The 26735-nt window shown below is 35.5% G+C and overlaps 1 protein-coding gene across 1 annotated transcript; it reads right to left on the bottom strand.

Annotated features, from left to right (window-relative positions):
* Nucleotides 1–334: 334 nt before the first annotated feature.
* Pka-R2 (cAMP-dependent protein kinase type II regulatory subunit) lies at nt 335–26735 on the bottom strand. The gene is made up of 8 exons (XM_089735305.1): nt 26090–26735; nt 21978–22168; nt 21102–21239; nt 18251–18463; nt 10776–10947; nt 6109–6198; nt 4563–4736; nt 335–833 (listed from the first exon to the last, which is right to left on the bottom strand). Exons 1-7 carry the CDS (start codon nt 26301–26303, stop codon nt 4606–4608), a joined length of 1149 nt encoding a protein of 382 aa, XP_089591431.1. The 5' UTR covers nt 26304–26735; the 3' UTR covers nt 335–833; nt 4563–4605.

The raw sequence follows: 26735 nt of genomic DNA, 5'->3' as shown, positions 1-26735 counted from the left end.
TGTCAATACAGATTGATTTGAATATAATCGTCTCCTTCAAAGAATACGGTTCAAAGCCTGCATTAAATAAAGGTTAATACTTAACCTGTTATTTATCTAAGATGTCGTTCAGAAGAGTTTTGTGACTGCCAATGGAATACAAAGTCAATAATTCGTTTTTCAGATTTACCGATAATTGTCCAAAAGTCACATTGCCGGCTTTGATAATAGTCGACTCATATTAACTATGACGACTTAAATTCTAGGGGTGTGAGTGAATATCTGGACCGTGGTCCGTATTAATGTGCTGTCAGGTTTTAAAAATCTACATTAGACACCAATGACTAGTATAATTGTATTCAAATGAATCACGCTACGTTTAAGCGTATCGAATTATATTTTTTTAAATCAGTATGCCAGAGATTGCTTAATTAATTACGTTAGCGCTTTATCAACGCTTCGTAAATGTTTTTTTTGTTGGTATTGGTATCGAAACTTCTGTGCGTCCCGTGGAAGACAAACAGAATCATTAAATTTCATTAAACACATCCAATTTGTGCTACACGCGACAATAAAAAAATAATAATTGAATACTAAAACACCGTTAAGCTTGTATTTTTGACATACATGAATAAAACGTACCTCACAATACTAAGTTTACTTTTTTTTTAAATTACTTTTAATACTTCCACAAATACAATTTTAAATATTTGATACTGCAAACTACATACATAGACAGTAATAATATTTTATTATTATTATAATTATTATTATTGCACAATACTAATAACTACTGGGTTCAATGAAATGGGGACACACAGACATTACGGCGGTGAACACGTGGCGCCCCTCACCTGTACAACGTAATAAACACACGTTACACACGGATATATCGATACCTCACATAATATTAATGTAAGATATTATATAAACACCAATCACACGCAATAAAAAAAACAACATTTCAATTATAGGGCAACGCGAGCTGATTAAATTCGAAAGATTCACCATTCATTCACACAATAGTTGCAAGGTAAACAAATTTAGCCGTTTCAACTAATTAATTAAACATTTTAGCGTTTCAAAATACGAATAGTTCACAACACATTTCAAAATCTCACACTAAAAAGGCATTAGGTCATACAACACCGTGAATACATTACAAAGTACATAAGTGTGCGAGGGAATAAATAGTTGGGTTTGTTCGACTTAAGGAAGAGGCACTTGTAGTGAACAGAGCGACGGAGGACAGAGTGTTTCATTACAACAACAAAATAACTTGTCGTTTAGAACAACGGAAGCTTTAGTCACAAAAAAAAAAAAAAAAACACGTTAGTCAACTGTAAAGCGATGGTTACAACTAATATACAAATAATGTAAGCAACAGTTGGGACACCGGAATAGTGCAGTGCTAAATCTAAAAACGAAAATCAAACTTGTAGAATAAATAAAACTACTAAAACTTCTATGGCATCTGAAATCAATTTGTACATTTTTCTAACAAGGCGAGACACCGTCAAAACGCCTATGCCCGATTTCGACTACGGTCCTTTAAAATTTTCCTAATCTACCAATATTAAAATTACAATAAGAAACGACAAAGAACTAACTACTACAATATTTAAATATAGACTTAAATATTTAGCCGTTAACGTACGTTATCGCGTTCACCGACTTTGGCTGATGTTACAAATGAAATTAGAGGAAGTTCTAAATAAATAATACTGCGGGGGTATTTCTACCTGACGGTTGTAGGCGCCATGCAAAGTTCTTTCGCTCCAAAACATTGGTAGGGATGTCATAAAGTTGACGTCATCGCCTTAACGTATTCGATGGTTGAGCCGTGTGTCGGTCACAGCGGTGTTTCCGGTGTTTGACAAACCTCAGATCTAACTTTTCATATTGTCAAAGAGCAAACAAAACAATAGGAACTCTCTACAACAGAAGAAGAACCAATAAAAATATAAATTAAATATTAAAAAAATTCAATGATAACACAAAACAATTCCTTGTTGATAACAAAATTAATACCAAACAATATTAGAAATACTATGCGAAATAAAATAATCTATAAAATACATGATGTTTTTAATAATAACAAATACGTTTTCTCATTAATCAAAGTATGTTATGTGCTCCGGCATGTGTTTACAATAATTAGTCAACAAAACACCATTAATAAATTCAAAACGGCATTAGCATGGCAGCACTCGGTAAACAACATACATCGTAAGAAATCGTCAGGGTTAATATTAAAATAACTATAAAAACAAAACATGTATCGTGAAAAGATTTAATCTAATCACTAAAATTAACTACACACATTACCTAAGAGAAATAAATAAATATTTTGTATGTGTACATATGTGGCTCGATATAAGCCTGCGTCAATTAAATGTATCGAATTTCTATAATAGGGTTCGCGGTTATTAGAAATAAAGTTGAACGTCGCACATTATCGTTCTGTATATATATCGATATATATTTTATGATATTACAACTAGCGCTCTTTACCCTTACTCTTCCATTAAGTAAACTTCCGACATTCCCAAGACATCGTACTAAACGAAATATCGATAAATCCGATAACTGTTACGACTCTATTAAACTAAACGATTGTGACTTGCATGTATTCATGTATATGGCACCTAGAATGAGCACATCCTTTGTTATTTCGTTTCATACGCAGTCCGTCTATGTCCGTGCGACTTACAAATATATAAATATCTAACGTTTTCTATCTAAAATAAGCGTAGATTCATTACAATAGCGCGCGACGTTCGACCGAACACAATGTGTTTTCTCTGTCAAATAAATAAGTAGCCATTTGAATTCGATCCGCGATTATGTCACATGTGTTATGCCACAGCAATTTTACTATATCAGTAAAACTTAATCCGTTTGAAATAATAATATAGGTATGTATAATTATTTTCGATGGTTTTTTTTTTTTATTTGAGATCAAACGACAAATCGTGGAACTGATTTCGAAACGATTTTTATATTTTATTAATGAGCAAATAAGTCGATAATCTCGTGTTCGCCAAGCGGTTGAGTTATGCGGTAGGCACGCCCAAAGAACATGCGTTACTGTTTCGATAATAATAATATTTTTAGTATGTTTATTGTAAGCATAAGTTTTTGTTTGCGTGTCGGGACCGCACCGGTCGCTCGCTGACTCACACGCCATTTTAAGGGATTATTAAGCTTATGCTGTCTCGACATGATACATTGTGTATATACAATAAACAAACAAAACCTTAATCTTATTTCTTTTCTTTTATTAAAAACGACATGTAATATTTTCGAAACAGCACAACTTATTTAAAAATTCACAATCGAACAATACGGTGCACTGTAAACTTGTTGCTTTATAGTGTAGACAACATTTATAAGTTAAAATTCCTAAAAAAACATTTTCGTTAAAATTTTTATGTCATTTTTATTTTATTTGTATTCATTACTTACATTCACAAAACCCATAAGTGTTACTGTTTGCGATTTCAAAACTATTTATATTGTACACCGTATTGTCCGATCATTAATTGAACAAAATAATATATATGTATATGTATATGTATACAACGACTAAATCGGTATATATGTCAATCGAAATAAAAAAAAAAACGCGTTTTATTTTATAAAAAAAAAGCTGATAATGTCATTTTTTGCGACACCAAAAATAATTTTAGCGGACAAACGACCCCAATTTTTTTTCAATACACTTCGAGAAAAACAACCGGTTACTAACTTGTTGGGTAGGTATATAAAATTATTTCTTTTCAATATTTACTTCAACTATTTCAGCAACGCTTTAAATGTTTATTGGAAACAATAGGTGACGCACGAGAATATAAAAAAATCTAAGGCTAATTTTTATTATATTCATCACTGATTAAATTATGAAAACCGCTGTTACCTACATACTGTAAGCTATTGTTTAGTTCTACTCTCACGGCTTCATTCGAATGACGGATGGAGACGAAACATCTAGAACGTCGAGTTATCAAATAACATTAAGACTCTCACGGCCTCATTTGTAAGGAGAAGTCGGAGACGAAACTTCTAGAACGTCAAGTTATCAAAGAGCACATATCGTCTTCTCGCATTAAAACAGTATAATCTCGAAACTTACTAATTTTACAGGAGTGTTTTAAAGGTTTAACATGTGATCTTTTTATATTTAATCTTTGCAACATTTATTTTTTATTCTGTACCAGTTACATTATCTGTCTTTTAAAGTAAGAAAAAATTATGTTTTAATTTTGTTAATAGTAAGTAGTAACTTTTGACAGTATTTAGAAAACTACTGCCAAAAACACCAAATGATTCCGGTTTTTTTTATTGCCCTCGTAGGCAGACGAGCATACGGCCCACCATCAGGTGGGTGAGTGGTTACCGTCGCCCATGGACTTCAGCAATGCCAGGGGCAGAGCCAAGCCGCTGCCTACCGTTAAACATATTAGCTCAATTTCGAATATTTTTGGAAATCGTACACTTTTTTAATGCGAAAAGACGTTATATTCCGATTTAGTCGTTGCGCGTTGGGCAGGGGCTGTGTGTGTGAAGGCGGGAAGATTTACGTTGCGTGGAAGATAGGAGGTTGCGTGTTCGCGCGTCGGCCGTTCATCGCACGTCGGTGAGGTTGCTCTTGTCCCCAAACAACTTGACGAGCTGCTCCTCGTAGTCGTCGATGTTGCGCTTCATGATCTCCATGCACGGACCGAGGAGGCGCTCAAACGTCTCGACATCCAAGACTGAAACGAGAACGGTGCATACGTTAGTGGTGACGTATGGGACGATGCGGAGGGAGCGGGTCCGTAACGTAAGATTTTTATTATTTATGTATAGTCTAATAGTATGATGGCTATACAGTGTCTAATGTATAGTCTACGTGATGACGGTTCTTATTATTATTATTATTCATATAAATATCTGTTTCTTTGTATAATTATTATTATTAAATATTTTATATATTAAATATATGGGTTAATTTAAGACGGACAGTGACCGGCAGTGACGTCACTATTCATACATAGTATCACGAACATTAGACATGTGATATTAAAAATTCAACTGACGCGAGCCTAACGCGGTTAGCTTTACATTGTGGATTGGATAAATACATAAACGATTAGTATTTTGATGAGATGAGCAAACTGTTTTTTATTCATCATGAGGTATTATTAATCTTCTTTTCGTCACTTAGTTTTGAAAAAGGCAGACTTGATGCGTCTCACGATGTCCCGCCATCTCTCCCTGCTCGAGGCCATTCTACTGCACTTATTTAGGGGACCTCTCACTGCAGTTTTAATTTGGTTGGTCCACCGCATTGGTGACCACCCGCGCGCCCGCGCATTATTAATACCTAAGAGTAATCGTAATAGTCTCCCTCAGGAAAAAATATTCCCGGAACCTAGTCACTTCACAATATAAATGACGTCACCCATAGTAATACATGACGTCTTCCTTGTGTATATAATATATATAAAGACGAGAGGAAGAATACGCGGTAAACAATAAAAAAAACAGTTTCACGTGTAACCATGCGAACATAAAGATGTTTCTCGTAAATACAAGGAAGTTCTAATTACTATGATGTACGTAAAAATATAATGTATTGTTTTGGATTTAAATAAAAACGTAAGTTATATCTTAAGAAGATTGAGATTTTAAACAATTATGAAAACATTTTTTTTTTGTTATGGAGGGATTCAAACTGTGAAACTCAGTAGGTTTATATATTATTTTCATACGCATTCACAAAGACCACTCCTGCTATTATGAAATATTGGCATAGACTTTTATTAGGTAAAAAGAATATTAACGATTTTGGTAAATTAATCGCCAAAACGTATCAAATCGTCGAGTATAAAAACTCACAGCCGTGACGAGTCCCACAATTAATATGATTATTTTATTGTATTACCAAGGGCACTGTATCTAATCGTCAGCGGCGCCACCTTCTGTGTATGCCTTTTTAAAATCAAAGACTACGTGTCTTTCTATTTTTTTTAAATGCGATCACAATTTTATTTTTAATCTACGTCACACGTGATTTCCTAAAATCGACCGTGATCGTGGTTATCGAACTCCGTTCAAATAAATAAACAGCTGTATAATACTTACACGCCACCTTGGTAGCGCCAATAGCGTAAACAGAAGCGGCACGCGGCTTGTGGGTGACCAAGGCCAGCTCTCCGAAGTAATCACCTTTGCCTGTTGCAAACAAAAAAAAAAAATATTACATTCATATATTTCATTCTTTGGTTCAAAGAAATAATATTAAATGATAATAAAATATTATTAAACTGACGAGTTTTTGTAATTTTTTTATTATAGGTTTTTGGGTTTGAATTTAGTAAAAAAAAAAGAATATTAAGCAAAGATTTAAATCTTAAAATTTATATTAAACACATATTTGTGGGTAGTTCCTGTGCAAAATATACCATATTTTTATTTTTCATGTCTGATGAATGTGTTATATTATTATCTATTATTACTATATATTAATATTGTTATATAAATATATATACAATTATATATGTATAAGAATATGTAAATGTATTTAATATTTTACTTTTTCTCTTTTTCTCAATGAAGAACGCACCTAAAACAGGTCTTTTAGTTGACTCGTAGAGAATGCCTTAGACATTAAATCCGGCACTATACTCTTGTGCATAAAGTTTAAGAAATAAATAAATATTTGAAAAGTCTTCTCTGTCAAATATTTAAAATATATAATTTAGTTAGTCTTGTTATCGTCATAAAATACAGATGGACATATACATATGGCCAACCGCTGATACCAATACCAAGCCGAAATATTACAATTGTAAAGTAAGTTTTTTTAGAAACTGAATAAAAAAAAATCCGGAAAAAGATTATCTGGAACTTAAAATGCTAAACACATTATCGGTATTAATTGATACTTGTCTTCATCAGGTGTCACAGTGGTACTAGGTACTAGCTGTTAATAGTTTTTTTAATTGATTATATAGATGGACGAGCTCACGGTCCAACCTGGTGTTAAGTGATTAACAGAGTCCAAACAAGAACGTAAATAACGTTTCCCAGTTTGAGACATGAGTTTAGTCTAAGGTCTCTGTTTTCACACAACGGCTGCCCTAACCTTCAAACCGAAATGCATTACTTCTTCACCGAAGAAATAAGCCAGGTACCTACCTCGTGTGGACTCACAAGACGCCCCACCACCATTAATTACACAAATTATAATTTTTGGCGGGTTTGATTTTTATTACACGATGTTATTCCTTCACCGTGGAAGTCATTCGTGATCATTTAATAAGTACATATTTGATTAAACAAATTAGTACCTGTCTGCGAGATTCGAACACTGGCACAACCGCATCGCCCGATACGAATGCACCGGGCGTCTTATCCTTTAGGTCACGACTAATTAAATTTGGCTTTACCTGTCGCAAAGCGAAACTGCTCGGCATTGGCAGTCGCCGTTCGAACCCCCACTACTTCTGGTCACTTTTACCAATTATAATATTACGTATTGTAGTGCCTCCCTAATAAGTTACTAGATACCTAACGACCTTAAGTTAGCGCTTTTTTGTCATCGATGCGAGAAATCCAAGAAAAAATAAACTCAACAAAAAAAAACACAATCGAATCACTAGATGATGCGATCGTTAATAAGAATAGCGTAATACGTACTATATATTTTTTTTATTATCAGTTGGTCAATAATTAGTTCCTACGTCATACGACCACAGAGTTATTACGTTACAAGCACGTACATTTAGCTCAGGGTTCCCGAGGGAAATGCTTTAGTAATTGTATCCCTCCCGCAACAAATTTAATCAACAGAGACAGTGGATTCAGAAATTAGATTCCGGCTTTCACAAATTTATTTTTAAGACTCAGAAAAAAATGCAAATAGGTTTTATTTTCAATACCATTCATTGATCAATGCGAATCGCTTGTTTGGAACCTTTTAAATTGTAAAATTGTTTATTATTATAGTATTCTCGGAAAGCAAAATTGTTTCTGGATAAATTTGTTACCAATTCGTTTCCCATTGAAATTGATAAAAAAAAATTTGAAGTAATGAAGTATAAATAAAACTGGGCCGTCATTGGTCGATCTACCGGGCGGCGCGCCCGTACGTTTTAATTGTGAAGGTGACCACAATTTTCCTGTTATGCGGATAAAACTATATGACGTATTGAGCTTGAGACTGTTTGTATTTAAATTGTCACGCAGTGTATTTTCTTAGGTTGTAGATCGACTGATTAGGTATAAATGAATTAGAATTTTATGTGCGTTAAGGTTGTACAATATTTAAAGCAGCTACAGCTTATTTGTTTTGTGAAGGGAAGCTTATTATTGTCAAGAATCAATTAGAGATGTTGACGATTTTCAAAAGCAGTGCATTATTAACACAGTCTTGACGTCACCGAGGCCTAAAGGATAAGACTTTCGGTGTATTCGTATCGAGCGATGAGACTGTGCCGGTGTTCGCATCCCACAGGCAGGTAGTTACCAATTCTTCTAATGAAACACATATTTCACAAATGTTTATGAATGACTGGGGGTGAAAGGTAATAAGAATCAGACCTTCAAATGCTATAATTTGGGTAATTACTAGTGGTAGGGGGTATCTCGTGAACCCGCACGGGTAGATACCATCATCCTGCCTATTTCGGTCATGATGCGTTTCGGTTTTAAGAGAGGGCCGAATAGCCAATGTCCTGTAAAATTGAGACTTAAAACTCATGTCATCGCCGTGAACCACGTCTCACCGTTTAAGTCATATAAATAAAATAAAAAAAACGGTGCGCGTGCAACTTGGTGCCCGTGAATGAAGTGAAACTTCTTTTTCGATGTGTAGTATTGTGGTTTTCTTCATTTTTCATCCTTAAATCAGATTGCTCTTGTAACAGGGAATGTTGTGTATAAGAGATGCGACATCTTCAACAATTAAATTATATATAGAAAAATAAATATTTATATATATTTTTAAATATTTCATTAAAATATGGGATGCTACACGTTTGCTAACGCTCGCCCTGGCCTGTAACAGGTATACTAAACGCATGCGTTCGATTGTCGCACATTCACTCTCGACCTGTCTCTTTCTATTCCATAGTAGCGTTAAACGTTTAACGCAACCTTGTTGGAAGTTGCATTAGAAGTTTCATTTAAAAAAAATACAATTTTCAAAAAAAAGCTTCCTTTGAAATCCCTTTGAACTGATGTGAGATTAGAGGATCTTATATGATTTTCCCAGTCTTCTTACAGTTATTTTTCAACCGAACTTTTTAGTTTCATTCTAATCTCAAGTACTGGCGAGCATGTAGTACCACAGTCTTAACTATAATTGCCGTGAAGCAATCATGCATTTAGGTTTTAAGAGTAGGAACATCTGACTTGTAAATATCAAGGTCGAAGACGGCGTTGACGTAATAGCATCGGTGGGGTTCGATAAAAGTTCAAAGCACTAAGCATGGGGCGAGACAATATTCATTAATCTAATAATAAATACATAGACAATTTCAACCGTATTATAATGTTATACCGGTATATATTACTGACGTACAATATCTTATATATCGGGCCGAGAGTGCCTACACAATACAGGAATATAATTAGCAACCTCCGCGAGGCGACGTTCGCAGGAAATTCAATTTTCTCCATCAAGCAGGATGTACCGTCGAGTTAACAAGCTTTGTGTATTATATATTTATATTTGATCGTGTGTCCAATTTCACCGTGAAATGTTATGTTTTTAAAAGCACTGTTTCGAGATAATTCCACTCATGTTCGGGTTAAGATCATGTTATAGGGGAAGCGTGTATGTTCTATACATGTTTTAGAAAGAGATTTTAGAAACTTTTACTTTAATCTATAAATAAAATGTACTAAATAACAAAGTGAAATAAAATATGACATAATAATGGCAATGATTTCTTATATATACATTCAAGGACACCCCACTCTAGTGTTGCAACGATATTTAAACAACAAAACGACAACAGACAACTCATGTCTTTTTCGTGCACGTGAAATAAATCAGACGCGAGCTGTAATGATCAGTGCTTAGTCCTTGGATTACAGTTTTAATGCCTAAAACTAGAAATATATAATATATATTGAATGTTGACGTTGAACGTGACCCCTTTTTTTTCCACAGGGGAAAATCGCCGGATCCCCATCCGCGCAGCGGGTGGGGTGTGTGGGAGTTGAACCTCACTAAAAACTCCTGCCGCTCACAGCCGGCACCTTACACTGGACCGGACCGGAGCCCAGTCGAAGTTATTTAGATGGCGGGACAGGGTTTACGCAAAGCATATTACATCCATCCCGCCGTACCGGGAGCCCACCTTGATGGCGCCACGCTGCACCTTCCCGCGGAGCGGCCGGGGGAACATGGTCTACCACCACCCGGCTTCCTAGTTTACGGGCGTGGTGTAAAGCACCCCACCCCACGGCTGGGTCCTTCCCCGCATAAAACGGGTGAAGTCCGAAGCTCTTAGGGGGCCGGGTCACGGATGGGACCCCGGTCCCGACCCCCTGCTCGGCGGCGGCGGATTTCGTGGTAGTGAGGAGAGCTTTGTCTCACCCGCCCCGCCGCCTCCTTCTGCGAGATGGTACACTCGCAGAAGTCGAGCACGAACGTGACACCTAGTATAACTTAAAGTAAAAAATATATATTAAGGAACGGTGTTCATCAATTAAATCTTTGTTGAACGAATAAATTCACAATCTCGTGATATAGAATATGTAATATTGATACAAGACCACGGGTGAGTGTGTCGACATACCGAGGCGTTTGATTTCGTGCTCGTTGCCGTCGTCGCGCGTGATCCGGATGCTGACGGAGCCGTCCTCGACAAAATACATGCCGTCGGCCGTGTCCCCTTGGCGGATGATCAGCTCGCCTTCCACCAGAGTCCGCGGCAGCAGGGCATCGGCCAAATTAGCGCGCTCGTACGGCTATAACAAAAAAAAACATATAATTATAAATAGACATGCTTTAACAAAAACCGACTTTAAATAGAGAAAAAAAGATATTCCAAAACAAATTTCTTCATCTTCTATAAATGAATTGCTGTTCGTTAGTCTCGCTAAAACTCGAGAACGGCTGAACCGATTTGGCTAATTTTGGTCTTGAATTATTTGTGGAAGTCCAGAGAAGGTTTAAAAGGTAGATAAATATGAAAATGCTCGGAACTAAATTAAAATAATAATTTTGTTTTTCGTTTGATGTGTCCCCCCGTCGGACGGATTCCTTTTGTTTGTTTTAAGTTTATTTTATACAAAAGTTTAGGTCTTTTATTTTTCGATTGAGGCACTATGAAGTCTGCCGGGTCAGCTAGTATACACTAAAAACTATAATCATCGAAATCGGTTGGCGTGATATTGAGTTATTCACCTATTTGTCGCGCACGTACTTAATGCAAATTTAAGACTTGTATGGTTTTCTCACGGATACCACTATCAGAACTGGACTAAATTGAAATAGGACCACACGGGAAGCGTCAGCTTTCTAATAAAAAAGAATAATCAAAATCAATTCATCCCTTCAAAAGTTATGAGGTAACAAACATAAAAAAACATACAGTCGAATTGAGAACCTTATCCTTTTTTGAAGTCGGTTAAAAATCATTTTAATTACTAAAGAAAACCTATCAGATGCTGTTTAAAATTCACAAAGGTAAAAACAATCCCACGATCAGGAGACGTTTGCAATTAATTAACATTTCTTAACATTGACAGATACCCCGAAGCTAGAGCTGTGTAAATAGTATGACTGTAGTTTAAAAAAAATACTGGTTTGAACAATGCGATAACGAGCTAGTAAGTTCTATTAAAGGTCGTCAAGTCAGTGAGTGAGTTGTAGAGAAAAAACATGTGCACCTTTTCGCGGATTCTAGACAATACCTTTCACGTTAAGGCCAATGTTGGACAAGTTGACAATTCCAACGAGTACATATTATAACGCCAATCCGAAATATGATAAATGCTCTTACGCCTTTATTATTGCTTTAAAAACAGAGTTATGATCTACGAATTGTTGAATTGTGTTTCTTCAGTCAACTCCAAACATCTAAAGACGGAATATGCTGTACATAGTCACGCGCATTTATTATAAATACACTTTACAAAGTAAGGAATAATTTAGTTGCCAGTCAACGCGATAGAGTAGCCTCATGCCAATGATTAATAAATAAATAAAACCTCGTAAGATGGCGATACTGAATATACATCTATATATTAAATTATTTCAGAAAAGCCAATTACGTAAACCAAATTTTTGCATTCGATTATTTTACGGGTGGTAGGACCTCTTGTGAGTGTGCACGGGTAGGTAATACCCACCCTGCCTATTTCTGCCGTCAAGCAGTAATAATGTGTTTCGGTTTGAAGGGTGTGGCAGGCGTTGTACTGTAAAACTGATATTCAGAACTCATGTCTCAAGGTGGGTGGTGGTAGCGGCATTTACATTGCTGATATCTATGGGCTCTGGTAACCACTTAACACCAGATAGGCCTTCAGAGCAATAAAAAAAAAATTCAGCACATCATTGTGTGTATCTGTGATATTCAGTAAGCGATTTGTCTAATTGTGTGCATTCTTTCATTACTAGGACCTTGCTAACGGGACTTTTTCGAATTGTAATCGTTAAATTTTGCCAATTATGCACACGCGTATACATCTAAATATATAGTAAAAGGTATATTTATAATGAACAATTTGCTAATTTGAGTTTGGTAGGTTATTAATAAGTACTAAGGTATCTATCTACATAGCTTACAATAATTTCAAGTTATTTAATTGAAAACAGCTAATAGCATTTTGTCCTAATCAAGAATACGAAAATTAAAACTTAATTAAAACGTTACTATTACGAAACATGTAATATTACTTTTACATTAGAGTTCTTATCACTTACAGCGTCACATAATACAATTAAAGTAATTTACTTATATATTATTTAGTCGGCGATTTCAATGACCCAATTAGAGTTCGTCCTACAATTGACCTGTACTTTTCCTGTTTGCATTGAAGTAATCGAATCAAGCACTATTAATAGCATACATGAGCACTATGTATCAGAAACAAACAGTTTAGTTTTATTGACACAGGTGAATTTTCTATTCAAATATTATCATCACAAAGATTCTTAATTTTATTAAGGACGCCTTCCGCTAACCTGTTTTCATCGAAAAATTTTGTTTTTGTTATTGAATCGGTTAATTTCAAACTCAAGGTTATGAAAGTTTTTTTTTTTGGGAAAACGAAACGCAATAGTATTCGTTTTTTTTTAAGATGATTTGTTTTAAGGTCAGCTTGTAGTGATCGGTTATAATCGTCGTGCAAACCGGTAATGCCACGGGTCAATCAATGGCTGAAGCTGCAATTACGAGTTATTTTATTGTGTAGTTGGGTGACCATGTGTCACATTCGTAAATTTTTCGATCGTCATTCTTTCAGTGTTATACAGATTTATCATCACTACTGTTTATCGTTTTCTAGATCGATGCTAATAGGCCCGTCTACACTGTATTCCTAGCTGACCACTGTTGGACTCGATTTTGATTTTTGAGTTATTTTAAGATTGGGAGAGTTTAATATGACATATACTTAATGGTACGGTTCAACGTCATTACAAATAATTTATTAAAAAAAAATATTCACATATAGTATTTGTACGACTCTTCGCCTAGCTTACGATAGTGTCAATAAAAATGTTATAAGTACTTTTTGGCTTCCGCTACAATGTGTATTTGAGTTTATTTTACGAATACCACGTTCACATATTTGCTCAACAAAAATACTAAAACTTGCAAATAATCTAGTTCAAATATGTACTTTGAACGAGCTGCCTCAATTGGCTATTACAATGCACCGGCCAACGCGTCCCTTATCAACCGTAATCTTAGCTTAAATCAGTATTAACTGATAAGCTATCGTTATAAACATACACGATATCATGTGACGCGGCCGATCTATTACATATTTTCAATTTTTATCGTCTACTTATCATCATTCAATTGCTTCTTATAACTTTCGATTGTCATTGAATATTGTCGGATTGTACGTTTGCGGTATGAGATTACGAAATATTTTCATCATACACAGTTATTAATGAAATGTAGATTTCATAGTGAGATCGATTTTCACTATGAAAATAGTGTTTGCTTTTATTTTCGTTTCAATAGCGTAAGTATTAAGTAATTACCTTTTTATATAGTGGCTTTATCGTACCTGTACTTTGCCGTTAAATCAGTCTACAACGTTGATAGGACAGTATCTATATATTAATACGTGAAGCAAAAAGTTTGTACCCCTTTTTACGAAAATTGCGCGGTCGGAAGAGTATGAAATTGCCCACATAGAGAAGTGCAGAATGCTAATCTTTTTTAAAAATTATGCATTAATTATACATTAAATCAATAAACATTACACACACTACCATGTATTTGACACAACACATACGTATAAATATACTCTTTGTGAATTGTCAATTGTGAAACTTTTGTTATTCTTTAAAGTTTGTGGTCAAATTGAGAATAGATTAATATTTTTGGGTCTTTAATATTATTTATCTATAGTGTAGTCTTGGCGAAGTCTGTATTACATATAATATATTAATATCTGTAATTATATTCCAGAAGTATAATAGCGTTTGACAATAGAACCATAATAATATTTAAACTTTTAATTTCAATACATTATAGTCGAATTTCGACCACTGCGAGGACCATTAGTGAAGATAAAATCGCGTTAGTTATAATTATGATCAAAAGTTAATATTATACAAACGATTTGTTTTAAACTTTCGCGGCTATAGACATCACACAAACTATTATTTAACGTGTTCTTACCAACGTATTTCACATTTTTTTATGAGAGTAAAATCGCCGAGCGCCGCTTCCAACAGCGCCGAAATACCGGGTACTTTATTATATGTGAACTTTGTTGTATATTTATGTAATTATACACACGTATCTTTCTGGCAGCTCGATGGAATGTATAGATAGATACGCAATGTTCAGTATAGTTCCACAACCACAGTTTATGATACGGAATGGATACGTGTTATAAACACATTGGGAACGTGACAAGGTTAGCTGCTTGTTGGGCGCACCTTTCTTTGAAACTATCGACTGCGTTGCCTTTACGATCGCACTAGGCGTCTAGACCTACTATTTCAAAACGTTTAACGAGCGTTTATTTCTGAGTTTCCGTTTCAATTGGTATGTGAAGACGACGACCCATTCTAATTTGGAATAAACGAAACCTTTTGCTATTGAAAAATCCGAGTTTTCTTTCCCTACCTAAGCTGGATACCCTTGAGAGGCTATTTCAGCGTAACCTTAACTAGTAGGTGAGCTCACGGGGCTCGAAACGGAGTGATGCTAACACTGACCCTATCAAGAGCAGTGCTTCGCAGATTAGCCCACCGAGTTTCTCGCCGGATCTTCTCAGTGGGTCGCGTTTCCGATCCGGTGGTAGATTCTGCGAAGCACGGCTCGCGCTAGGGTTCGTGTTAGCAACGTCGTCAGGTTTGAGCCCCGTGAGCACACCTACTAGTTAAAGTTACGCTGGAATAGCTTCTTAAGGCTACCAGCTTAGGCAGGAAAAAAAAAGCTTCGCAGAATCTACCACCGGATCGGAAAAGCGACCCACTGAGAAAATTCGACGAGAAACTCAGTGGGTTATCCGAGTATAAAACTTAAAGTTTGCTCTTAAAAAGAAGGTTAATGTAAATTGTCTGTAAAGAATCGTGAAGGCGGCTTGAAGGGTTCGGTTATTATTGATTGATAAGTTGTCGAGTAACGAAACTGGTCAGGTAATGTTTTCGGGACGATGAGCATTCGTTCGCTCTAGTGGAAAAACGTTGGGGTTCCGCGCCACACTCGGCTTATTGACTGTTCTCATGTGTAGTTAGTTCGCTTTGTTCGTTTAATTATAGACGTTCAGAAAGAACAAGGGGAGATGGCTTGTCATTATTTTTTTCTTTAGTTGATATTAAATTTACACGGGCCACTGCGAGCGAGCTGTGAGTTATCAAAACTTTCATATTCGAAGCTGTCAGCGCAAAAGTGGCCTAACCCATAATTTTTCATATTCTTGCTTAAATATTGCAATTTATTACAACACTTAGACACAGCCCACTGAGATTCTCACCGGATCTTCTCAGTGGGTCGCGTTTCCGATCCGGTGGTAGATTCTGCAAAGCACGGCTCTTGCTAGGGTTCGTGTTAGCAACGTCGTCAGGCTTGAGCCCCGTGAGCTCACCTACTAATTAAGGTTACGCTGATATAGCCTCTCAAGGCTCTCAGCTTAGGTAGGAAAAAAAAAAGCAATTTATTTATAACATTACTTGTGATGCAAAACGGGCCTATCCATGGTCTCACTCATACATAACAGATGGCTTTGTAAATGGTTTTGCCTACGAAGCAGTGCAAAAGTAAATTCCAAGCTCATTATCTCCATACTAACTATGATAAGTTTAGGCCACTTTTGCGCTGACTGCCTCATTTATTGTAGGCGTTACGTATAGTTTAACGATAAATTTTTGTTTTCCAATGAAAATGAATTGAAGGTGCGGCGCAGAAGTTTGCGAGACGCGCATATCTCCACAACTTTATTTTATTATTTGTTGAATACTTTGCTTTACAATGCGAAAGATTAAATTGGAAGTGGTAGCTTATTTGTTGAAACAAATGTTTGATGTGTTTTTCACTTGCGGTTATCTATTTACCTGTTATTGTTTGTTTTTGCACATCGCCGTATGTTTTGGCGGTACATTTCGTCTGAGCGTGTCATCGATTTCAGTATGTATATAAAATACTATTGGTACGTTCGGGTGTTGTGTAAGAAATAATGCCTATAAAAATATTTAATTTCGTTAATGTTTTATTCCTGTTCCTGTTCAATATTATCCATAAATCGTGAACGGCTACGTCAAAGTCACTTAATTAGCTAGATATTATAATTGATAAACGAGTTTGATGTAGAAGGCATCAATAGTTCGCAAAGATTTAGCTCGACGACTCGTCCTTTATGTAGGGTGACGGTAACCACGCTTGTCGTAAAAAACATTTTTTTTAAAGCTATTGCATAGCTTTTATCGCGGGCTTTGAGCGCGGCGACCGAATCAAGAAATCCCGTAACAAAAATAAAACCTAACACCCCCACTCCTCCCATCATGTAGCTCGCGTTCAACACATTTACACGTTGCGCTTGTGTAGTGTTTGTGAATAAGCGCGCGGCGTGACGTCGCACTGTATGCGCGTCATGAAAATTCTGCCCATCTCTCTCTCGCGCGGTCTAGCTTATGTGTGTGAAGGGGACAGTTAATGTTTTGCTTTTGTTAATGTTTATAAATACAGCGTTGTCTTATTTTATTATTGTTTTTATATTAAATTATTATTGTCTTTGCATTGGTTATTGGTTAATAACACAAGTCAGAAATATTCAGGGAACAATTAGAAATCGTCAACTCAACGTTACGAGCCACAGAGGATATCAAATATGGAAGACAAATTTATGGAAGGAAGATTTATAAAATCTTTAAAATCCGCTGACACTTTTGTTCACGGTTTTCTATATTTTTGTATTATAGTACAGTAAATCTGCTTTAGCGTTAGCGCGTCGACTTGAAAGGCGTTCTTAGCCCATGTAGTGCCCGTGTGCAATCATTATCCTAGCGCCCTCTAGTAAGCGCGCGGTCAAAATGTATTAATTCATTGACAGTGTCGAGGAGTATTCTAGTAACCTCGAGAGGTTATTCTAGATTCATCGAGCTAGTAGGTGAGCTCACGGGGCTCAAACCGGGAGTGTTGTTAACACTGGCCCTAGCAAGAGCAGTGCTTCGCAGAATCTACCATCGGATCGGAACCGCGACCCACTGAGAAGATCCGGCGAGAAACTCAGTGGGCTGTGTCTGTGGGTTAATTTACTCGTAGAGCTCTTCGTCGCAAGCGAACGGATCGGCGAGGTGACCGGTGCTTGAGATACCTAAAAGCACTGTTAAGGGATCGGGAGGATCCGTCATGACGTGTATAGGGCGACGTCGACTGTTTACCATTCGGATACCCCAACGGATCAGGTATGTAATTACTGGCAGCCACGACAAGAGGGTTTTCGTGCCGCCTTGTCAAAGTGGAGCCCCCTGATACCGCTGCACCATACGTAAAGCTGTCTCTGGTCGACTTTTCCACTTCGAGAACGGTTTACCTTACACAAGTTTTAAGGAAGATAATCATCGTTGTGCGCAACGTACCTGCAGCGCCTTCAGCATCGGCACTTTGTCGAGGAGCTCCTCGTACAGCTTGCGTTTCTTGAATGCGCTCTTGAGCAGGATGCGGCGGAACGTGTGGCGGTCCATGGCCCACAGAGCGCCGGCGGTCTGGGCCCGTACAGATGCCGCCCGCGGCATGTTGTACATCAGGGCCAGTTCGCCAAACGAACCGGAACCTTCGTATGTGTGGACCACCTACGAGACAATGTAAATGTACGTTTTTTTTCTTCAGGATTCGGTAGCGATTGAAATATGTACACATTGAAATAGATTAGATATATTTTACGGACTCCCATCAATCCGTGACTATGTGAAGTTTTCGACATTTCTGATATTTTAATATTTTTAAAACATACCCTCTTACACTGCCTCTTACTCTTATACCTACCTAGTTCTATTGTTTTTCTTACAATAGTTTTTTTTTTCTTTCTGTAGGCTAACGAGTTTCCGATTTATCTGTCATTACTTTTTTATTACAGATGGGTGTGCGAGCTCACAGTCCACCTGGTTTTAAATGGATACTGGAGTCTTACACCACAAAGCGAATGCCTCCATCGACACCTACCTACATTTTAGACGGATGTCTTAGTTACATTAGAATTTGCGGCAAGTCGATAGCACTAACTCATGTAGACTTAGAACACGTTCTAAATTAGCACTCAGGTAAGAATTAGAGGGCGTAGTAGAGAAAGATAAGTAGATAAATCTTCTTGCCCTCATCTCACTATGTAGGGTTTGTGTAGCATGTCCTCTTTATCCATTTAGGCCTATCATACATCATCTTTGCACTCGCAATCTTCCTTTACACACAGTCTTTCCAACTCTTTGTTTGGACGCCCAGTCTTTGTCGAAGTTAGATAGAAAAAAAAACAATACGACTAACTGCGACTATGTTTACGGCCTACCTAGTGGTGAGTGATTCCAGTCACTGGTTTTCTTTTAAGTTTTTCGCGTCATCTACCTTTAAATATTTATTAAACTTATATAATATTTATATCTAGTTTTATAAATATACACTATCAATTTCATCTAATAAGAAACGCATCGATTACTAACAAACAAACAGACATTACTTTCGTTACATAAAAAAATATAATTTGGAAAAGTAATAATTAATGAATACCGAAGTCCAAGACTCGAATCCATAATCCAATAATCCAGTTTCAATATTCAACATTCCTATATTTATTCATGGCGGCTAATTAAATGTCATGACGGAGTAGGCATCGTGAATTTCGACGGCTATCATTATATTAATAGCTCCTCAAATTCGGCAGTTATGCGTATCGCACTCTATTATTAGACGAGAAAATTCATGCTACGGACCAGCTGTAGCTTTCTACAAACAGAAAATGCCACAGCACTAGCAATTTCGTGAAGTTTTTCACTCGGGAACATAATAAAATGACAGGTTTCGTAATACTATGACGTCTCTAGGCCGAAAATTGCGAGATGTCGTCGTGCGTGCGTCATACCCTCACACATGTTCAGTGTTCTCAGGCAGTCGACTCACAGATAAATCATATTATAATTACTAAAATACGCTATAACGTTATGTTAGAATAACCCAAGAATTACACGTCTGGACCGCCTCACTTTGGCGTATTCATAAAAATCTGTTAAAGTCATCTGTAAAATTGAACAGATGTTTCGGCCTAATCTATCCAATCATAGCGTAAAATAAATTTTCACATTAATTCGGTTATCAACGTATGAAATCAGAATGTTCTAAAAAAAGGGCGAATATAACTTATAACCAACTAACACACGATTAGTTTCAAACTAGGCACACATGTTTAGTTGAGACTATTCCAATTTAGTTCATAGTTGACTTCTTGGATTAACTAAACATATTCAAATTGGTTTTCACAAATATTTGGAGCATTTTAACGACCTTCTGTAGCCGCTAATTTTGTTTCAAACCAAAATTCAAAGTATTTGAAAATTAAAATAGTTTAGTAATATTATTAATAGTAATTTGTACATACAAATTGGTTACCTTGACAACGGAACTCATATTAACACGTTGACTTCCATGTAGGTCACCGGTGCCCTACGCAGCGCATTCAAATAATTATGTCGATTTCTGTTACTAAGCGTCTGGATTGCCTAACTTTGCCTACTTTTGTTAGTTAATGTATGTTTTAGTCTTTTAGATCTCTTAGAAATAGATTGATACTCAGAATTTTCGGATTCGTCTTTTCCAGAGTCTAGTAGATATTCCGGCGCCTTAATAAGAAATCGACATAATTACTGTTTAATATTGAACCTTTAATACAATAGGAATATTGTCTGATTGAAAATACACTGGTTCTGGGCATTTAGTTTATTGTAATAACTTCATATCTATCTATATGTATATAAAAATGAATTGCTATTCGTTAGTCTCGCTAAAACTCGAGAACGGCTGGACCGATTTGTAATTTTGGTCTTGAATTATTTGTGGAAGTCCATAGAAGGTTTAAAAGTTAGATAAATATAAAAATACTCGGAATTAATTTTGTTTTTCCTTTAATGTGTCCCCCGTCGAACGGATTCCTTTTGTTTGTGTTATGTTTATTTTATACAAAATTTTTGGTCTTTCATTTATCGATTGAGATACTACAAAATCTGCCGGGTCAGCTAGTTTATAATAAAAATGGAGCACGACAAAACACGTCTATAGTTTGTTAAATGACCAGGAACGAAGAGAGCGAGACAGAGAGTGAAATAGCATATATCTATTTATTAGAATAATAAACAATTACTTCAGTGCGCCACGTGGGGCTCCCGGGAACTACATGGCAGTCAACGTGTTAATGAAGCTGTGTGTATGTAGTAAAAGTGCACTAACCTTTTCGACGCGGTCGTCTCCGGTGACCAGGACGTCGAAAACGCCGTTCTCGATGACGTAGAAGTTGTCGCCGTCATCGCCCTGTCTGATTACGTACTCGCCGGGCTCGGATCTCTTTTCGAACATCGCATCCAGAACCTTACGTGGAAGATGAATCATATTGTCATATGACATTTCAAACAATTTACATTAAACAGTAAAGCTTCTTTTCCTTTGCCTAATTATATTTTTTGACCCAAAATGGGACTTGCAAGTCACAAGGCTTTAATAAAAATAAAAATAAAACTAGAAATTGCGTAACTATTTATGGTAGGGCGTATTGAAGCGTTAGGGTAAATGTCATTTTATATCATTGAAACTTAGACCTTATTTCAACGTGACTGACGGAATTAATTTTGTGATTCCTCCAAATATGTTTTTTTTTAAATACGCTTTTATTAGCTTCAGACGTATGTATGTTAGTATGTAACGGAATATTTGAACATGATTTTGACCCCCTTCAAAACGTCAGATTAACTTGAAATTTGGTACACTTATTAAGTACCGATGACAATTCAATATTAAAAAAATTTAAATTCAACTAAACAATGAAAATTAAATAATAGTTTAAAAAAAACTAACAAAATACGATTTTATAGAAAATCCAACTAAAAAATAGAAAATAAATTATAATAAATTTGATTTAAAAATAGTGTAAGAAAAAATGATTTTATTGTAAAAAAAAAAGCGTGGGGTGCTTTTCAGGATATTATCAAAATAACCCTTCATAAAATATTTATAACTACTGATACCATGCAATAATATTATTTAAAGGTTGAACAGCGCAAATATCGTACATATAAGAATAGAATTAGATAATGCTCTTGAAGAACTGACCTGCTGCATTTGCTGCGCGTCAAGAGAACGGAACAGCAGTATGCCCCGGACCGCCTCAGCGAGACGGGCTCTCTGTGCGTCCGACTTGGGGAACACGGCAGGGGCTCCTTCGTCAGAATCATCCTCTTCGGGGTCATAAGTCTCGGCGAAAACGGATTTGCGCCGATTGTTAAAGCGCGCCACTGGCGGCTCTGTTATACCAACATAAATATGTTTATAACGATGGTTTAGCTTTAACTATAAAATACCTACAAATACTAAATTTAAAAAATCCAGTAAGGATAAACTATAATATCTTTTTCAAAAATACTAAATTCAAATCAGCCATCGGTCTACAATTGTCTACATGGTTTATTGCTTAGCGATTGTTTGATGTATTCGCATAAAAAACTAAATGATTTTCCAATCAACAAACTATATTTTTAATTCTCTATAAAACACCTATATAGTTTATTACGTATATAGAATGTAGTAGACATCAGCATGAAGATTTGATTTTATTACACCGAATTAAGTTAATTAACGGTATTTTGGGATACACGGTGTTATTTTGACAAGTCTTGTTTAAGTATTCGATTCACCGCAATCACTTTAGGCATTCCAATTATCTGATGCACGTAAATGTAAGGACCGGCTATCAATGATGGATGACTGTTACGTATGAGTTCTCATGACGACAATTTACGTCAATGAGATAAATGCATCGAAGCTACGAAATTCTTGAATAAGTACAAGATAATACGCATGCAGCCTCGCGCGACTGTATCATTTCATCAAATCGCTAGAAATGTCAGAGCTGCGTAATTTTTACTCCGAATTTTCGAAGTTAGAGATAATAACTATTTCAGCCCTTCTAATTCAAACATATAGTTGATACTTTGTATATACAAATAATAAATAAAAAAAAGTTTAGTGGTCGAGCCCATTTGAAAAATTCTAAACGCGAATTCATATAAAAGCGGTTTTATGCTTCTGTTATTAAGAATTATAATTACTGTAAGTTTAAAGTTTGTTTAAAGCTATATAATATTTAAGAGTAATTGGTATCGCTTCGATAAACTGGTTTTATATCTAGGCTAATCTTTTCACAAGTGAATTATTAATCTTGGTTGAAAATCGATTGCATGTAACTCTACTTATGTTTAACCGACATACGAACGACGCCTGTTTATTGATATGTTGCAAAGAGAAAGTAGGAATTGTCAATCATTCGTTTAAAATTCACGTCTTGCAGTGAGCCTCTTGACAAATTGCATCACAACATTAACTTCGAAGTAGCTGCATGTTTCTTTCAAAAGGATTCCTTTGCTATTAATAATTTTAAAAGAGTAAAAAAAAACATGCTTTCAGAGAAACATTAGCTAATTTACAGTATCAAGGTTTTCCAGATAACAATGTGTAATATTAAAACATTTCACACTATTCAATATTATTGTGCCATTGTTGCCGAGTTGCATGATATCTCTACATCTCGGAATTAATGTAAATTTGAATAGATCTAACATTGTGTTTTTTAGCAAAAAAATGACATCATTGTCGATTTTTATAAGCATATAAGAGGATCAATCTAGTAAGCTATCTTAGATTTTACAGGCAATATATTACTCTGATAAAAGAGTAGATGACATCACAACAAAGGTGTTTACGACTAGCTGCTATTGAATAAGATAATGGCTATACTTGATCTTAGTCAAAGTAGATTAAGCGACAAAACGTAATTTTTCAAAATGAGTCACTGGGTATGTCTCTAATTTTATCTACCACATTTCAATCCAAAGAATAGGTCTTAAAGGTACTTAAAGATACATGCTAACAGTATTATAGGATTTTTTTTAAAGCACACGCTAAAGCAAGCGTACAATTGCTCAAGGACTAATTAACAACACCTGATCAGTTCATTATGCTTTGTACCGTGTTACCTGTCGTTACCTACATAGCTAATAATAAGTAAAACATACATAAAAATTCCAACATCTGTTTCGATTCACGGCGCCGAAGCGATCCGCGGGCTTCGAAAAATAATCCAAACTCATCAACACACAACTTCAAAGCGTCGAAAAAACAAACTCACAAATACGATGAACATGTAGTAAACATACTGAATTTATAACTCCACAAACAACTTTTTTTAAACACTTGCATTAGTCTGTTGAATTCTTACAAGCTTGTTAGTGGTCACTCAATGATAATGTATACTGTGATACTAGCTTTATGTACACAAAATGTGAAAATTACTTTATTTAATAAATTATTTAACATTTCAATGCGTTCAAGTTTACCTTGATACTAAAGGTGTTTTTGCTGCTTGACGACAGGAAGAATATATGCCTTCTTCAATCATTGTGCCTCAATAACTTTGATAGTTAAAGAGAACTGTACCACACAGTATTAAGTGCAATATTTTATGATTTAAAAACATGTTTACTTTTTTCTCCTATACATATAATTAAGCTCAGTTGTAGTAGATATGACAAGAAATCACAGTTTGATACACAGTAAAATAGACATTCAAAAACAACTTACAAACACACCCATTTAATTACATTTTATATGATGTCAAATTTTTTATTAGTTAGGTTGTGTTTTACGGTTTTAGTCTTGCTGATATTGTGTCTATTATTCAAAAGACAAGGCTTCAGGCATATGCAATTAATTCTACTTTTGCGGTATTATCCATTCCCAGTATCTTCCACTACACAGGGGATAACCCATTCTCTAGTGTCTCTAGTATCCTCATCATGGCAAGGCTTCGAAGTTGAAACTATTTACTATCTTGTCTATTTAGGCCAAGTGTCAATTTTATATTTTGGAATGTTCTGACTGTAATTTTTAGAATGCAAGTAAGAATTCAATGTTACCAGTCATAAATTGGCAACAGCATTTTCGTTGTGCAAGGCCTGCAGTAACTGCACAATATTAAGGGGGCTGCGAGCCCATCTAAGTGGACTTGAGTGCAACAGATATGCAATATATGAGATTACACAATATGCCCTACTACCTACTATATAAGTACTATGAGTAATGTTATAAATTATCACTCTCCCTTTTTTACTGTGTATTTCAGTTTTGGACCAGATGTATCAATCAATGTGCAACATTTTTTTTGTACTGAGCTTGAAATTCCAATTACATAGTAATAGCAGCTATCCAGCTTTTCAACATAAAATATGGACCTTTCCATCTAATTTTGTGATTAAAAATCTTAAGTACTATGGACAAGCTCCTATGGAGACTGCAAACCACTTTTTTCTTAGTTTTATAAGAATGTAGTAAAGCTCTTAATTTAAATTAAACATATTATTGTTATGTATTTTATTTATCAATTGGCAACCAAATGTTATCCCTTAACAGTATTGTAATAGTATTTTACGAGCAAAGTTGTAATGGCATATTGCCAAAGTCAGATGGCTATTATCGTAGGAAGCATGCTTCTGGCCCAAAAGAAATTTATTAAAGACAAAAATGACACAGTGTAATTATAGTTGTGTTTTTTATATTTCATTTTAAGGTTACTTCTTATAAAAAAAATATATTTTTTAAAACCAATTCTTCTTTTACTTTTTATTTATGAACAGTTGCTTGCATTTTAACCATTATAGAATTAGAAATTTTTGGTAAAATAATATCATTACACTTATTTTATTATAACTATTAAAGGTTGATGTATTTATTTTTCTATATTAGAGTAGTTCAGAGTAACACATTCAACAAATTATTAATAATAAATAATGTTAATAAAATGCTAATTATCTAAAAATGCAACTGAACAAATACCTTGCAAAATAACACGGTTCTAAGCACTGGATGTGAAAAAAATAATTTTATGACAATCTATTTCCTCTCCTAGTTTATAATTTGTTAGAAATTAGGCCAGTGATCAATTAAAATTAACTGAGAACTACTATTTTATATTTATTTTATTAAAAATACGACGTTTTTAATCTTCCCACTTGCAGTTTCAATGAAACATTTATGGCCCTCACTAGCGAAACAAATTACTGTTCGTAAAGATGCAACGGTTGACGAAAACGGTCTTAATAGTGTGTAGATGTAGTTTCCACAATAAATATCTTGACGCAAGATACCATCTACGAAATATACAAAATGTGTACCTTCTTCGTCTGATATTATGGACTCATCAGGTGTGCCGGCGACAGGACCCCGTACGATGGTCGTCGTCCTGTTGTTTTGTAACCTTGTGAAGAACTCGACCGCGTAGTTGATCACGTCCCCAGGCTGCTCCAGCAGATAACTTATAGTAAACTCCAATAAGATCTCTCTAAGGTCATCCGGGACTTGAATGCGTCCGCCCTGAGGCCTGCTCATTTCTAAAGGCGTCGCCTCACTTTCTCGATATTACCCGAGTGGAAATTGTCGAGCGACGCGTTAAGATTAAAACTTGGATATCATAGCCATCGAATTAGCTAAAGCGAAACACCAACGAGCAAATTTACGATGGGGAAGTAGCACTACATACAAACGTTAGTAATAAATAAAACCACACTATTATACTAAAACTTTTTCAAATAATAGTTTCCGCTACTAAAAATTAAATCTAAAGACACACTTTTTACAAAATATTCTTCGTCCTCCAGCCTGACAATTTTATAAACCTCCCTTCACTAAAGTAAAAATGGCGAATTTTGATTGCCCTACAGTCCACACTCCACTTTACCTACTTCATCCCGTGAGATTCTTGCTAGACAAAAAAATACATAGACAATTTACGTAAATATTGATCAGTCTTGAAATCTTTGT

This window comes from Bombyx mandarina, chromosome 19 (genome assembly GCF_030267445.1).
Source record: "Bombyx mandarina strain Sakado chromosome 19, ASM3026744v2".
Taxonomy (NCBI): domain Eukaryota; kingdom Metazoa; phylum Arthropoda; class Insecta; order Lepidoptera; family Bombycidae; genus Bombyx; species Bombyx mandarina.
This window is presented reverse-complemented; position numbering and strand designations above follow the sequence as displayed.